This window comes from Chlamydotis macqueenii, chromosome Z (assembly GCF_036417535.1).
Source record: "Chlamydotis macqueenii isolate bChlMac1 chromosome Z, bChlMac1.mat, whole genome shotgun sequence".
In the NCBI taxonomy this organism is placed as follows: Eukaryota; Metazoa; Chordata; class Aves; order Otidiformes; family Otididae; genus Chlamydotis; species Chlamydotis macqueenii.
In genome coordinates this window covers 67,442,243-67,458,739 of record NC_141593.1, presented here as the reverse complement: position 1 = coordinate 67,458,739, position 16,497 = coordinate 67,442,243, and the positions used below count along the sequence as shown (strand labels likewise).

Sequence of the window (16,497 nt, the reverse complement as noted above, 5' to 3'; positions counted from 1 at the left end):
CCTTTCCCCTTTTTTCCTTCTTTTTCCCCTTCTTCTCCTTTTCCCCCTCTTCCTCATCTCTTTTCTTTTTGTCTCCTTTTTTCTTTTTCTCACTTTCTTCCTTCCACCCCTCTTTTCCCCCTTCCCCCACATTTTTTTCCTTATTTTTCCCTTTTCTTCTTTTTTTTTTTTTCCTCCCCCTCCCGTTTTAACCAACAAGGTTTCCTGCCCCCGAACTCCCCGGAGCCCGCCGCCGGGGCCGCCATCAGGCGTGGCGGGGGCGGTGGCGCCAGGGATCGGCCGGCCGGGCGGGGCGGCGCAGGCTCCGCCCCGGGGCGGTTCCGCGGTGGCGGAGCGGCGGGGGGGCTGCGCTGCGTTGGGCGCCGCCGGGCAGTGTTGCTCGCGTTCCTCTGTCCGTCCGTCCTGTCCGTGGGCTGGGGATGTCGTCGGGCGGCAGCCTGAGCACCATGCAGCGGCTGGTGGAGCAGCTGAAGCTGGAGGCGGCCGTCGAGAGGATCAAGGTGGGCGCGGGGTGCCGGGCCCCCGGGGCGGCAGTGTTGCTCCTGCCCTTCTTTCCCGGTTCGTCCGACCCGGGAGCGGGCCGGGGGCGGGGGATGCGTGTGGCCGGAGGGGGCTGGGGGTCGCGGCTGCCCGCTGGAAGGAGCTGCGGTGGCTGTTGCGGCAGCGCCCGGTTCCTTCTGCACGGGCAGGGGCGGCCACGGGAGGGGCGCTGCGTTTCTGTGCCCGCTGCCGGAAAGCGGGCCATTTTCCACGCATGCATGAACCTTCTCCTGCTTGCAGATTTCCAGACAAAGACCGGCTGGTGAGGCGGTCCTGTCATCTGCCAGCTCCTAAGGTTGGGTTGGTTTGGGTTTTTTGTTTGGTTTGGTTTTTTTTTTTCCTCTGGCAGCCCAGATTCACCCTGTCTTGGTTCCCAGCAGGTGGGGGGGATCCACAGCTGCTTTGCAAAAGCGACTCTTTCCAGCCAAGCACGCAACATGACATAGACTGTGAAGTGATGAAGGTCAAATTCATTTGTATCCTGCACTTTCCTCTTCTCTCTCATCACATCCACACATTCGCCATTTTTCTCTGGCCAGTCACAAAACACCAGCTTTCTCAGTCTGACGACACTGCCAGTATATTGAGCTGCAGGAACTTAGCTAATTTATTTTATAATCACTTAGAATACCTTTACTCGCTATTCTTATTCTTGGTTGGTGAAAATTTCAAGTGCTCGTTGCAAGGTAAAACCACTATGGCTCTCGGACATCATCCCAATCAATTAATTGATGTTACTAAATTTTATTGGCAAATACTGAATCAGCAGACTTTTGATTCACTAAAAGTGACTGTAGTTTATCACTGCAATGATGTCTAGAAATCAGTGAGAAATGGCACAATGCAGAGTAGAAATGTAGGCTCTTGTGGCAAGAAGAATATTGTCTATCACAGAAATAAATGATTGACCAAACATTTCTGTTGCTTTGTACCACCAGCAATAGCCTGGATCTCTGTTCCTGCTCATTTTGAGGCATATACTGCCCCTCGGTTTTTTGGTTTTTTTTTTTTGTTTTTTTTTTGGCAGAGATGGGGTATTAAAAATGTAGTTTGTCGTTCATTGGGGGTTACTTTGTGGCGGTAACATATTCTGGAGCTGGACTTCTCAAGGCTACGTATTTATTGTGGGTTTGCTGGTACTCCAGGGAGGCTTGGCCTTGATGAGACCTCGGTCTCATCTTTCTTGCGGTATTGTGCACAGCAGTCTCTTCCCAGGTCTGCTGTTCTGGGAACCTGTTCATGTCTTTTTCACAAGTGAAATGATGCCTGATTAAAAATGTGTCTTACAAATGGGTCTCTTGACATGCAGTGTAAAAACAGTAAGGTGGTGAAAAACCACTTGGGTCAGTTTTAGTAGCCACTGAGACAGGAGAAAACATTGTTTTGGCCACTTTGAATAGACAATGTGTTTTCAGACAGAAGCTGGATAAGAAAGGATTTTTAAAAATACATCCCTTACTACAAAGTTCCAATGGTGATTTTGTTTACCCTGCCAGCTAAAAAAGCAGACAGGAACCATATTTTCAGAAAGAGGAAACTAAGTAGGAAAGAAGTACCCACACACATCTTGCACGCAGGAGGCTGCTGCAAGGAGCGTGTTTGTCCTGTGGTGAACTGCGGCAGGGAAAAGCCCACTGACGAGCAGGGATCTTTGCTGTGGGTGCTTCTCCCTGCATTCTGCTCAGGAGAACCGAAAAGGCTGTGGGAAAATGCTTCTCCTCACAAATCCCTGAAGTGCCGACAGCTGCCAAATAAATTCAGGCTGTTACCAGGATGAGTGTCCTGGAGGAGAGCTAGGAGGTGGTGAATAGGGCAGCAGCGAAATAGCAAATGAAAGCGCACGCCAGGCCAGATTTCTCACACACTTCCAAATGCTGTTACATGGGGTTACCCAGAACCAAAATCCCATCAGAGCTTCTGGGTAGCCCCTTCAGTTGGGAGGCTTGCCTTTGGGTTCCTGGGCTTGTTTTGCAGCTCTGGACTGTCCTCTTTTGGGGCCAAATGGTGAATTTGAAGCTCTGAGTTCACTGCCAGGGGAAGATGGCACTTTGGACTTAAAAAGCTTTTCAGTCTCATCTTTATGTTTTCATTCCTTGTTATGCTCTGTGTTGCTTAACAGTTTGGAAATGAAAATCCTTTTTATAAATTATCTGAGTATGTAAGAGTTCAAATATAAACCTGAGAACAATTGAGTATATTGGAAAATATTGTGGTCACGGCCCTGTGCATTTTAATGAGGACAAATTCCATCACAGTTGCACCTCGGTCCTCTACACTCCACTGGCTCATTGCTGGCGTAGTATTTCATGCGTGTTTCATTGGAGCTTTATAAATGTCTGTCTGTGCTGATTTACTTGGTGTTTTAGAACCCAAGAGCTGACTTGGCTGCTCTCCAGCTCTGTTTGACAATGGTTCTTCAAGAGGAAATGCCTAATAGATGCTTGTGAATGAATTAGTTTCCTCTCTGGATTTGTTTTTCTTTTTTTCTTTACACAGGTGTCTCAGGCAGCTGCAGAACTCCAGCAATACTGTATGCAAAATGCCTGCAAAGATGCCTTGCTTGTTGGGGTTCCTGCAGGGAGCAATCCCTTTCGAGAACCCCGATCCTGTGCTCTACTCTGAAATCAGGTAATAAGGTCACAGATACCACGACGAGAACTCCAATTTGAAACTCAAGCCCTAGGAGGGAGAAGAGCAGATAATGATAGTTGTTTGAATGCCAAGTTCTTGGTAGTGAAGTGTTCCTCACTTCCCTGCTGTCTCTACAAATTGTTTTCTTTTACATGCGGCAATTGAAGCACTTCTCTCTCCTACAGCTCTTTCTAGATGTGTTTTGTTTATGAGTTGGTTTTTGTGTTTCAGCAGCTCCAGCTGTCATTAGCAGCGTCCAAAATAATAAAAACTGTCCGTGACACACAGTTTCACACAGCCAGACGTAAAAACCAGTCACATACCCAGCCTGAGGAAGGAAGATGAAGCCGTGGCAGTTGCATGTGTTTTGATTACTAGCTCACAGCTTAAGCAAGAACCTTAAATGCATAGCTCAGCCCAAAATATCATTTAGTCATCTCTTGCTGATAGATCAGTTAACTAGTTTATTATACTTATTTGATTATCTTAGGATCATTAAAAAAACCCATTAAAATATGTTTCGTCTTCAGTGTCATATTGCAGCTCACTTGGCTGTGTCTGTCCTTAGGCCCTTTCTGTTGTTACTGTTGGTTCAGCACCAAAGCGGTGGCAGCAGAGAGAAGCTCAGAGTAATCACATCCTTCATAACCTTTTTCAGCACAGGTCTAAAGGATGAGATACTCCCTAAACTCTTGTCTGCTTTGGCACTCTGCATTGCTTGTACCTGTGTAAGACCTGCTGAGTGGGTGGGTGACCGTCCAGCATTTGCAAATCTCTGGGATCCAGTTCTGTGATTCCTCCTCTTCTCTCTGTCACACAGATGTCAGTGATTGCAGCAGGAGAAAGAAAGGCCATGTGTGCCTGTAGTCCTGGGCCAGATAACTCCGTAGCTTTTGTTGGAAAATCTTAATTCTTCTGCATGACAAATAACTGTGGATATTCAGGAGATACTCTTCTTTAAAAGAAAATATAAAAATAGTTCCTGCTAAAGAGCTTAAAAAACTACAGAGCGAGGAATAACCAGTGAATTATTTCTTTTTTTGAGAGTGCTATCAAAGTGAAAATGAATGTTTTCTTTATAGGCAGAGTTTAAATTAGAACACAAAGTACTTGTAAAATCTTCTCCTTCCTGAGCTTGCAGTGCCTCATCAGTAGCCTGGGTTTGATTGTCGCTACATAGGTTTGACAAAGCAGGATTGAGCCTGAAGAGAGAAAACAGCTGAGCAAGAGGAAAAACTTAGTGGAGGAGGGCAAGCAGAAGCAGAAGATTTTCTTAGTTTAGGTGCTACCTTTAATTGTTCGTGCAAATGAAATAAAATTGATAGTGACTGTTGCATGTGTTCTGCTGTTACTGAAGCAGCCTTTCTACTTTTCCTTTTTTGTGTCTCTGTGCGTCTGTGTATGTATTTATAGGATTCAAGTTTGTTTGCATCATCCAGACAGGATACAAAATACTTTCTCAAACAAGTTTAATGGTTAATTTATGATACTTTTAGAAATGCATAGCTCAGCTCAAGATGTCATTTAGTCATCTTTTGCTGATAGATCAGTTATCTAGTTTATTATTATTATTTGGTTATCTTAGGATCATAAAAAAATGAGAGCAATGTTGAAAAGCTAATGAAAACATTTTATAATATTTGGGGTGCCAACATCCAACAAAGGAAAGTGTTTATTCAGTTTTTCTCAGTGCAAAGGAGCTCTTGTGTTATAATTTGTAAGACAAATTTATCAGCTTAGGAAGACAGTATTTAATAAACCTTTTTTTCCTCCTATAGGGAAGGTCATTGGAGAGTTGCCTTCAAGCATGACATGAGTAACAACTGCCTTTCCTTCACAAGAAAAATCTTTCTTTGTGTCGTAACTTCTGTGTGGATAAAGCAATGTCCTAGATATTTATCTGTTTGTTCTTGTGGATCTGTACTTCACCATCTTTTGCTAATGTTCTTAAAGTTTTTTAATGTGACTCTTACTCTTTTCATAATTGTCACCATTGTTACTACACTGTGCTAACTACACAAATATTACTTGAGAAGTTTACATTTTAGGAAAGAAAAACACATGAATTTTTACCAAATTCCATACTCCTGTCTTGGTAAACTGTTACAATGGCATGACAGTAAAACCTGGGCTTTTCTTTTCCGTAACAAAACACCCAAAAAGTGAATCCTTAAAGTATAAAACTAAATGCTGTTAGTACTCAAGTAATGTTTTCAAGGGGAATTTTGCTTCTGTTAGTGAGACCTGTAACCAGGTAGTTTTTTTTCAAGTCCATCTAAGTTGATAATTAATACTTATTAGAAACTGCTGGATGCAACGTGTAGCACAGGCTTGGCTCCTAAGGCATGTTTCTTACAAGACTTCTGATCTGTAATACTTCTCCTATTTTGTATTTGTAAAGGTACTGCCGTGGTGGAATTCCCTTGACACGTTTAAAATGTGACCAAACAGACACTATAAATCCATGAACACCCAAAGATAGTTACTTGCATAATTGTCAAGGCTTGCAATACACAAAACTTACTAAAATGTGCTTGGTCATTTGCCTTCGGTTTTTTATAGAGCACTTTTACAAGGACAACTAACTTTTAAAATAGGTTTTTAATTTTGTCTACTTTCTATTGTTTGTATTAATCTTCTAGAAGTTTGGAAATAAAATTCCTTTCCCTACTGGCTTTGAACTCATTGTTTAACTGTAACATACAGCAGATACTGTAAGGAAGGGGGGATAATTTGATTTTGCAGTGGGAGGGGAGGCTTGCATCTGGCTTTTTGGGAAAAGAAAAGAAGAAAATGTGTCTTATTAATAGAAAAATCCTATTTATAGCCATTTACTGTTTTTTGTGGTAAATAGTAACAATGTTATCAGGCTCACTCACACATTTTGAAACTGTAAGAAAGAAGTTTGCAATCTGAGTGTTTCATTTTTGTTAACATTAACTGAAATGGGGCAAGGAGTGTCCTCTAGGCAGTTCAGTCTTTGTCGAAAGATTTTCATGCTTGCTGTCCTGCAGGAAGACACTGAAATGAGAGTCATAATACTGCCAATATGTATTGTGCCTCTAAATACAGAAGAGAACATCCTTCTTTAAGAGCTTTTCTTCACTCTGGCTTCCTTTCATTGTAGGCTATTTGAATATGGCAGTTTTTCTTTTAGTACTTGACACATGCACATACTGCGGAAGTCTAGAGGAAGCGTGGTTATTCTTACTTGCACAGAGGTGATCAGAGGCTCAGATTGAGGTCAAAATGCTCAAGTTGGGCAGGGAGGGAGAGGGATGAGGGTATGTATCAGATGCTTTTGGACAGCCAGCATCTGGCTGCTGGCCACTCCCTCCCAGGCAAGCACTTCATATTTCTTTTACCTTCCGCAGTAAAACCTCCCGCTGTCCCCAAGTCTGTTTCTCTACCCAGGCCCCCCTGCTGCATACGCTATATTGCTTCACTTGGAGCTTGGGTTCTGGAGTGGCTGCTGACCTGGCGTAAGGTGCTGCCAAATTACAGTGGGCAGGAGAGAGCAGCCCCTGCTAGCCAGCCAGTCAACTGCTGTTGTCTCTTGGCTGCCGTGCCCAGCCCCACCTGGTGTCTTTCAGCTGGAGCACCATAGTCAACACGTGTTGGAGGAGCAGCACTGTGAGCATACTGCAGTTCCTGACTGCATCCATGTCTTGCACCAGCAGTGGATAGAAAGACCTGGGTTGAATTGAACACTGGGATGACTTAGACCAGGAGAAGCACTGCTCTAACAAGCCTAATCTGCATTGGGAGGGGCAGTGTCTTTGCTTCCTTTACCAAAGACCATCCACAAGGGCTGTCTGCTGAAGTCTCAACTGTCCACACACTGCACAGAGGCCTTCATACCAGTCTCATGGCAGCAGCTCCCACAGGATGCCCACAATAAAGCAAATTAAGTGAGTGTACACATCTGTAATGCTAAATGCCTCACGAGCCACAAGGCCCCTTTTCTCACTGTCATCTCTCACAGTCCATCAGTAAGGCTCTTCTCCATCTACAGGTGCCACCTGCCTGGACACTAAGCAGTTTACAAATGTGATCCAAGAACTGAGTGTACCTACCTGCTGATGGAGGACTGATGATTAATTTTTGTATTGCATCTTTTTGTCTGAGAATTAGTTGCTTCCTAATTCTTCTTAGTTAGTTACAGATGATTTGGGGGGGGGGGAAGAAGGTGCATCTTTGTAATGCCATAAACAAATACAGTAAAATACAACTGGTCATTGCAAGCCCTTTTCCTTATTTTCCACTACATCGCCAGTAACTAACTCTACACTGCCATTTTTTCTACCTAATGGAAATTTAATGCAAACAGCACGTAAGTTTTCTTCACTTATTCGATGTAGGCAACATGCCTTTGTTTCTGAAGTGATCTATAGAATATCTGAGCTAGTCTTCCATGACTGTTCATGTGAAAGTTCTGGTGTCAGCCTTTGCCTGTGGGAAAGGAGGACATAAATACATTAGCTTGGCAGCGGCAGCTATAATTTTCTGCACTGTGGTCATCTGTGATGGAGACTTTGTAGAGCTGCACTCTTAAAAGAACAGATTTCTGGGCCTGGCAATTTGGGAGACAGTTCTAAAAACCAGAGCCAAACCCATGATGCAAAGAGATGGAAAATGGTTAGGCCAAGTGACCACAAAAATGGGCCAGAAATAGTAATCAAACTGCAATTTTTATTTGTCTTTCTCCTATTCTGGGCAAAACGGGGAAATGCTGGCTTGTTTGCAATTCTACTAAAAGTCTTTTTCAGTTGCACTTGAAAGGTGTTTGCTAAAATCTTGCAAACAATTTGGGTACAAATAATTTGGGGATATTCCTATGAACTAAAATTGCTGTTAGTGCTGTCACCATAGCTTTTAGGAATTCTCAGCTAAAAATCAGCACTCCATTTTCTCTGAGAGACTAAAGCTTTCTCCCCTAAGTGCTGGTTTTATTTCTCCAAACAGTGAATATGCACTTAATGAAGGCTCAATGTCAAGAAAATACTTTACTGCAAGCATAAACTATAAATCCTGTGGTTTGGTTTTTTTTTTTCCCCTTTCTGTTATTGCATTAAACTTAAAAGTACTTGTGAATTTGAAAACTGAATAATCTCAGCTGAAAGCCACCGAACAGACACTGACATTTGGAGCTGGCAGGCATGCCTGTGCAAACTGTGTATGCATTCCTGCAGCTGAACTCAGTAACTGTCTACCATTGCTCCCACACATACTTCCAGTTTCTTTGCCAAAACTTTTGATGGAAAGCGAAGGATCAGGTACTATTCTATCCTCTCTCCTCTGTAGCTTTCAACTGAGATGCCTTTTTTTTTTTTTTTAATCTCTTACCCTTTCCAGCTGTATCCTACAATATCTGTCACTGCCTCCCAGATGACTCTCACCTCCCTGCTTGCCAATGCAATGTAGCGGGCTGAAAAATGTGGATGCCAACTAATGGCCTCCACCAGATTATGCAGAGAGCTAGGGTCACAGCTTAGTTTCTCTGAATCAAATCTCTTAGAATCCTAAATTTCAACTTATCTTTCACATGTTGTCCATAAAACAAATAGGTTGTTTCTGTAGTTTGATTATGATTAAAGGCAGTTCAGGAACTCACCACGTGGTTTCTAAAGCAGCTGTCAGAAGGAAAGAAGTGGAACTGAGCCCAAGGGACAGACAAATATAAAGGATCACAGCTGAAGTACTAGAAAGCTGTAAGACTTTATGAGCAGCCTTGAGATGTCGGCAGATCTCATGCATCTTTGAGTCTGGAAAGCTGCATGCTCAGGGAGCAAACACAGGTGCCTTGAAAACTCTATGAGCTTCAGTGTCTGGTTTTTTAAATCTGTATTTTATTTTTTATATAAAGAGCGATGAAGTACCTTTGTATCACCCATGAGAACAAAGAGAGAGGCAGAGATCCTCTAGGTTCAAGGGATTAGTTTGTTTAGTAGAATTTTAAATCATACAAAAGAATCCTGAATTACTAGGGATTCCCAAACCCTAATTTCTCTCTAAAAATGAACAAAAAAAATTTGAATTTAATCTATTTTCCCTCAAAGCGTTTAAGAACTTTAAAAAGTATGTGTAGCATGCAAATTCCCATTCCATTCAAAAGAATTTAAGACGTGTTTGTCCATCACTTCTTCCAGGGACTCTTTCATATGTCAATCTCCTTTTTTTTAACTCTGGTGTTTCTGCAAATCCTGAATCTGGAAAAGAAGTGGAAAGAAAAGATATGTATGATAAACTACAAATACAACACACATGCAAACTTAACTATGTGCTTCTCAGAAGCAGTAACAAACAGACTTTCGCTTTAACCAGTATGCTCTGTAGGAAAAGCATCAACTGCCATAAAATTAAATGTGTACAGATGAATATTAACTACTACTTACTACTACTGATCAGTTTTATGTATATCATCCTGTAATAATAATACAGGACGAAAGAAATACACAAAAGAAATACATCAAACTGCATGATGCTTAACCACAATATCTCACTAAAGATTTTAATGCTTATTTTTATTTCATGAATATTACACTCAGTACTATTCAATAATTGTGAAAGTTAACTTTTTAACCAGACACATGTTCATATTTCTAAGTTGTGTAAAAAAGCCACTTACATTGTTAAGATTCAAGTATTTTTACAATGAAATATTTGAGTAGTTGCTTATTCAAAATAAGTTACTGTAAGAAAATTCTGTTTAATCTTTACAAAAAGTATTGTCAGAAAACTTCAACAATGAACTAAGGATTTCTTCTGTTCCAGCCGAAATACTGGCTTGGCATATTGGCATTAATTGTTTGTGGTTTAATGAAAGTTTGATCTGAAACCTGAAGAAATCCCTGGGGGTTCGCAATGTGTCTTTTTAACTTGACTCTGTATACATTTCTTAAACTTGGGATTTCATATTTCTTAAATTTGGGACTTAAGAAGGCTTTCAATGTATTAAAGTTGTTTGGTTTTTTTTTTGCATTAGCATGCACAACTATTTAGTATACTTATTTTTCCCCTGGCTAGTGAATAAAAAAGTAAAATAAGCCTATTATTCCAAAATCTAAACCAAAAATCACTTTTCCTCTTTTAATTTGATTCAGATTTAAATATACCTTTGCCCTACTGGACAAGAGTACTACAGAAAGCTTATCAGTCAGAGACCACAGTGTTTTTAGAATACTGTAAAATGTTGTTACCAGAAGAATCTGCCCTGATCTCTACTGAAACTATTGTATTTAGAGCTTCATACTATCAGTGCCAGTTACAGGTTACTGCAATACTGTTAACTGCCAGCAATATTCCACGTTTCAATTTTAATCCCAACGGAAAGGCAACAGGTCTGCTCATAGTTTCTGTAGGAACATTTTAATTTACATACGCTGAAAATGAAAAGCAGTTCACTATATTCAATTAACTTTTCCTCTCTTTATTTCTGTAATTGCTTTAAGCTGCCCATGAAACATGGTATCAATTACTTACTAGTGTTCTCAGGGATGAGTCTGATCTAAGTACTCAGAGCATTTTAATACTGTGTTAACCTTGCTGTACCACCAAGAGATTTAACGACAGGCAGCAACAGAGAAAGCATAAATTAAATAATCTGAAACAGGAGTTAGGCACTTTATTTAAGGAGCTTAACCTTGGATATTTAAATAGGTGGTACCTCACCTATAAGGAAGCAGCAGAATTTAAAAAAAATAATACAATACAACAATACTTAGTCTGGCAGGGACTAGTGATGCTTTCTTAAAGACTCCATGGATACATATTATGGCTTATCAAAAAATGTTTCAATGTAACTACATTTGAGAAAGCAAACCATGGATAAGAAAACTACAAAAAATGAGAAGCCTGAAGATTTTCGGCAAGGACTGCACACACCTTCAGGATAAACAGAGCTTTAAAGTACACACTATAACATCTATTTGAAGAAATACACTTTGGAATTATTTCAAGACGGAGAGTTTAGCACTGAATACAAGGGAAATGAAGCCCAAGAATAAGGGAAATGTATGAAACAAATTTAGAAAGTTATCAGAGTGAAATTCTTGTTCCACTAATGCCAACAGCAAAACACAGCCATTGGTAGCATCTAAATTTCACTCTCTGAATTTGCTGAACCTACTTTTTGTCCTTCAGAGAAAATACTTTCTAGTCTTTTCTTCCTCCTTTTGTTCAAATTTAGGTTTACAAAATAATGTTTCCATTAACTTTTAAGATAATTCTGGCATATTTATTATGCACATTTTACGCACTGTCAAAGAGAGGAGAGGTTGAAGCTTACAATACTGGAGAACTACACTTTTCAGTATTTTTACCAAGGAAAAATAACGGCAGTAATAGAATTATATTTTAAAAATATATTCTTTATGCTCAAAACAGAAAATAAATGTTTAGGAACATTTTATCACAGAAGAAATATACATGGAAGTAAATTTTTTTAGTAAAGGTAACATGCAACTGTTGGTTTGGACTGGATTTAACACCTATTTGAAGAAAATACAAAATCTACAAACTACTCCTGTTTCCAGTCAAGTTACAAACAGGATTTCAGCAAATTCTGCCTGCTTTGGACATACCTGTTCTATTTTTTTCTTTTGCCCATAAGAATGGTGGACTTTGTTTTCTCTTTCCTTTAGATTCTCTACTTATTTGGTGAAAATTCAGACTTTGAAGCTCATCTGGGTCAATAAAGAAATCAGAGAGAAAACTGTCAGATGCAAATGAATCACGTGGGCCTGTGGATGAAGAGTCATTCCATGGGGTCTGGTCAATCTGAATTTCTTGGCTCTTAAATGTTGTGTCTCTAAATTCTAGAAAACTGTTGGAGCTCTCCTGAGGTGCACAATCATTGAAATTTGCAAATAAATCCTCTTTTTCGGAGTTTTTAGAAGAATGATCAGAGCTATAGGGTGTCCTGAAAAGCTGTCTTTGAACATGAAGAGAATTCGTAACATCTCCATGAGCAAAACCTTCACAGTCCTTTGGTACAGCAAAGAAATTCTGCTGCTTCCCTGTAATTACTTCTGAAGAACATGATTTCTTTTGCATACAGCTTGGAAAATTAGAGTTTAAAAAGTGCTGATGATGATTCAATGCAGGAATTATGGCTTCGGAATTCATATGAGATGTTCCTGGTAGAGAAAAATTCAAAATATTCTGTTTGGAGAATTAAAAATTAACTTATTTCTCTACATTTTACAGAAAACCAAGCTGACGCTGAGCATTTTGATTGCAGTCTGTCTCCTCAGAATAACTGACCTTTCCATGATCGGAAGATAAAGATTCTAATACATTCAGATTTTCACTTGGTTTCAAAGACGACACATTTTCCTAGTAATTCAAGATATTACCTGTGCTGCTTTGTGCCTTACCAAGCAGCTGTAAAGACTGATGATTTTGTTTGTAATCTGGATGCATTATGTTGAACTCATTTTGGTTTTCTGGAGGTGATGTACCTTTCACTGCTGTTTCTAGTGGAGCAGTAACATTTAGGCTGTATGAAGATGTCATGTCACTAAAATGCTGAAATAATAATAATTAAAAAAAGATACTTTAGGAGTGTTGTTTATCATACATATCTACACTGCCAAATATGAAAAGTTAAACCAGTTGTTAGGATTCTAAGATGTGTAATTTTTGTTTACTGGAAAGGGAAAAAAAAAGACTTACCAATACAGAAGGAGGGGCATGTACAGCAGACAATGTACCACCTGTCTTAAATCTATAACAGCAAGTAATAGCTTGTCTCTTGAAACAGAGGAAAATCAATACCTTAATATACTTGATTCTTTCAATAGTCCAGGACTGTAGGAAGTAGTGTCTGCAATGGACTGGCGCATATCATACATCATCGAGGAATTAAACTGATGAGATATTTTTCTGTTTTTCAGTCAGTAAACATGGCTTTCCACATATGCAGTTACTACAATAACATGCACAAGCTGATATTCAAGTGCCCGAGTATCTGTTCTCTTGCTCCTTCACCTTAACTGAATGCTTCTGATGTAGAAGTTTGTCCTCTCATTTTCTTGACTGATAAAACCTGACTATAATCAGTCTATAATTTTCCCAGACTTGGCCCAACTGAAACAGCACAAGCACACAATTCTAACTCCAGAGTGGACACTTTAGTGAATGGAATTCTTCATCTTAACCTCTAGGGCTCTTTCAAATGCTTAGCACTAGGAATTTATAAGTGGTGGGTTTATTATTGTTTAAGATGGATGGAAGAAAGGAAGGGGGGCGAAAAGTCCTGGAAATACTTAATTAGAAAACATTTCTTATATTAGGGAAATATATAAGCTTGTATGCTGATAGAATACTCGATACAATGAAGCTTGAAGAGGAAGCTGATCAAATAAGTATTTTTCCAGTTAAGAAAATGTTCTAATCATCTTCACGTGAACATAATGGTGACTTGACAAAATCTGCTGAGAATTAGCAGGCTCAACATTTTAAATATGAATGATATGCTAAAGAATATCATTCATTTTTAAATGATACCAGCAAATGTGCATGTAGCACCAGATTAAAAAAACCCCTCTGTATTACACCAGTGCGAAAAGATTGATCTAACACATAGATTAATTTTGGCCAACCTTTAAAACTTTTTTTGGAACCTCTGGCAGGAGTTCCTGAAGTTGATCAAAGCTTGCAAGAAACAGTTTGTTCAGCGAAGATCCCTTCTTTAACATAAGCTGGGCAACCAGAGGGTTGATACATGGAAAAGTAAGCAGGCATATCTCTGTCTGGAAATGGAAATTATTTTGTTAGATTGATAGCTGACAAAATTGTGTTTCCTTTTTTTTTCTATTTCTATAGAGTGACATTCCTATGAATAAGTCATACAGCATATCAGAGAAATACAGCTTTCAAACAGTGCGCTCTCATAGCCCAGTGAAAAGGGTTTTTTTTACTACAGATGTAACAGAGTATAATTTTTGCAAAGGAGTAAGTTCTGCATAATAATTTGATAAAAAGCAAGCAGAGTCTAAAGATGCTTCTATTCTAAAGGATGAAACCAGTGAATTATGTAAATTTGATTTGAAAACCCATCACTAGATTTACCGTCTATTCTCCATGTTGAAGAGCATTAACTAAATCAGAATAAACTGACAAGGCTGGGTTTGTTTTAAAAGTTACATCTGTACACAGCAATAAGACAGGTTCAAAAAGCAGGAGCTGCTAGGGAGAGACTGAATGTCACACAGAAGGCAGCAAGTTGAGAGCTGTACATTTTAAGAATGTCAGCTTCTAGTTCCTGACTTTCATAAAGCTCTGCACTCAACAGATGCCAGAATCTAATAGCCTTAACAGAGACAAAATACAATCAGTGACTCCCCTCAGTTTTTTACTAGTATCCTTAATCTTTAAATTGGAAAACCTATAATCCAATATCCCACACTTGAAAGGCCATGCCAATACCTGTTCTAAAAAGCTTCTGAATTTTACAAAAGCCAGAAAGGATCTTGGCTTTACAAGATATCAAAGCTTCCACGTAAAATGAACAAATCTGTATGTTTAATTTGAAAACCTTAATATACAAGTTAAATAATATGATATATTTGACTTTTCCCAGCATTTAATGTAAATATCCAATATCAACTACTGCATGAGAAGTTAAACAAATTTCTACTATTTTGTCTTAAAGCAAGTCTGTAGGTAACACCATTTCTTCAGTAATGGATCAGCACTGATTAATTTGGCTTCCTGCCCTAGTAAGCCACAGTATGTTTATCTTTTACAAGCTGGCTAGTTTTTTAAACTTAGTGTCTAGAACTGTAGAACTGTACACACTGGCTGGCAGATGTGAAGGATAAACTCTACTGGTTAATTGTGAAAGCAATGGGGAAAGTCCAAGTTGCACCTAATTGTGCCGGCAAGGATGATGGAAACATTTTATATATATGTATGTATATATATGCATATATAAAAAAAAGTGTGTGCGTGTATGTAGTAACACTTCTTTTAATAACTTATTTTAAGAAAACAACAACAAAAAAAATCCTAGAACTTTATGACTCTGGGAAACATGAAGAAAACAGTGTAATTTAATGGAAAGATAAGCAAACCTCAGATGGCAAAACAGAAAGCCAGGATTTGTCCAACCACTCATGAGGACTGGTATTAGATGATATCAAAATGTTGTCAGCAATCTGACGAATTACCAGTGCTGCCTCTTCAATCCCTGGCATAAGAACTACCTAAAAGTGATACATAATATTTTTGGTTAAGTCTTATACTAAGTAATGTCTTAATTTTCTACAGGAGTTAAATGGAAAAGCCTAAACACAACAACTAGTAGTGCGGAGTAATTAAACCTGATTCATGCTTATCATGCAGAGTAACTCCAACCTCTGACCACTAGCCTAGCTCCAAATGACACTCCTTATTTGTGCAAATCCTATGTAGGTGAAATGAGTTTATCCTATAGGTCTCATATATGTGATCAAGTTTATGGGTACAGTAGGAGTTCCTAATAAAACAGGCAATTCTGAGATGCCTAATAGTTTAAGAAGATGTGTAACACTTTGAAGGTGTAACTAATTTCTACATGAACTACACTGCTGAGTACCCAGAATGAAAAAAGCTTTTGCCTCTCTTTAACCTTCGTTTAACTAGATTAATTTGAAACAAATTTAAATATGCAAAAAGTAAAAAATTGCCTTAAAAATGTTACTTCATGCAAAATAAATGTTACAGACATCAACTTGGTAAGCTGAATGAGACTTTTGCCCCATTTTTTAAGGTTGATTATTCTAGATACTGTATTTTCTGATTCATAGTGAAAAAAGTTAATATATCTTGCCACATTAAAAAAAACCACAAACTAGCTGACAGCAGATAAAAACTACACTTTCTTTTCTTCTACTACATTAGTAACATAATATTAACCTGAAACTTCAAATTAAGATATAAGCAGGATTAATAAATGTTCTAATAATTTATAAAATTAAAGGTACAATCTCATTTCTTGACTCCTAGTCATAAAAACACTTCAGCTGCTATTTGAAACTGATTCAACTTTTATTGGAGTCAACGCAGTCTTTTCACTGATGTCAGCAGCACTTAATTAAAACTCCTTGCTCTCATTTTACTAATTTTAAGCTATTTTGTGTTTTTGATGTACAATGCACACTTGATTAAGCACTTTAGGAATATCATACAGTGAAGATTAAAACATAAAGATTGTTACCAAAAACCTTACCTTCACTTCAAAGTCTTCACACTTCTGTGTAAGCTCAATTAAACTGGCATAAATTAAGACAAGGTTAAGCAGAGTATCTCCCCTGAGACTGTACCTATAAAACAGTTTAATTG

The 16,497-nt window shown here is 38.9% G+C and overlaps 2 protein-coding genes across 3 annotated transcripts in view; one reads left to right on the top strand and one right to left on the bottom strand.

The window, feature by feature from the left end:
• Nucleotides 1–388: 388 nt before the first annotated feature.
• Nucleotides 389–5,841, top strand: GNG10 (G protein subunit gamma 10). Its single transcript, XM_086770857.1, has 3 exons — nucleotides 389–500; nucleotides 3,037–3,168; nucleotides 4,950–5,841. Exons 1-2 carry the CDS (start codon nucleotides 420–422, stop codon nucleotides 3,160–3,162), a joined length of 207 nt encoding a protein of 68 aa, XP_086626983.1. The 5' UTR covers nucleotides 389–419; the 3' UTR covers nucleotides 3,163–3,168; nucleotides 4,950–5,841.
• A 3,403-nt stretch (nucleotides 5,842–9,244) lies between these two features.
• The window catches only part of SHOC1 (shortage in chiasmata 1), a 51,881-nt gene continuing 44,628 nt past the window's right edge, over nucleotides 9,245–16,497 (bottom strand). Inside the window, exons 23-28 of one of the 2 annotated variants that reach the window (XM_086771320.1) lie at nucleotides 16,385–16,478; nucleotides 15,249–15,380; nucleotides 13,776–13,925; nucleotides 12,528–12,699; nucleotides 11,754–12,308; nucleotides 9,245–9,380 (exon numbers count right to left, since the gene is read on the bottom strand). In XM_086771320.1, the coding sequence (XP_086627446.1) occupies nucleotides 9,280–9,380; nucleotides 11,754–12,308; nucleotides 12,528–12,699; nucleotides 13,776–13,925; nucleotides 15,249–15,380; nucleotides 16,385–16,478 (1,204 nt within the window). In that variant the 3' untranslated portion in view covers nucleotides 9,245–9,279. The remainder of the gene's footprint in view (nucleotides 9,381–11,753; nucleotides 12,309–12,527; nucleotides 12,700–13,775; nucleotides 13,926–15,248; nucleotides 15,381–16,384; nucleotides 16,479–16,497) is intronic. The other variant, XM_086771321.1, reaches the window with a different exon arrangement.

Coding starts and splice junctions, on each gene's coding strand:
- GNG10 (XM_086770857.1), top strand. CDS start 420: ATGTCGTCGGGCGGCAGCCTGAGCACCATGCAGCGGCTGGTGGAGCAG. Junction 501..3,036: donor CGGCCGTCGAGAGGATCAAG/GTGGGCGCGGGG, acceptor TTCTTTACACAG/GTGTCTCAGGCAGCTGCAGA.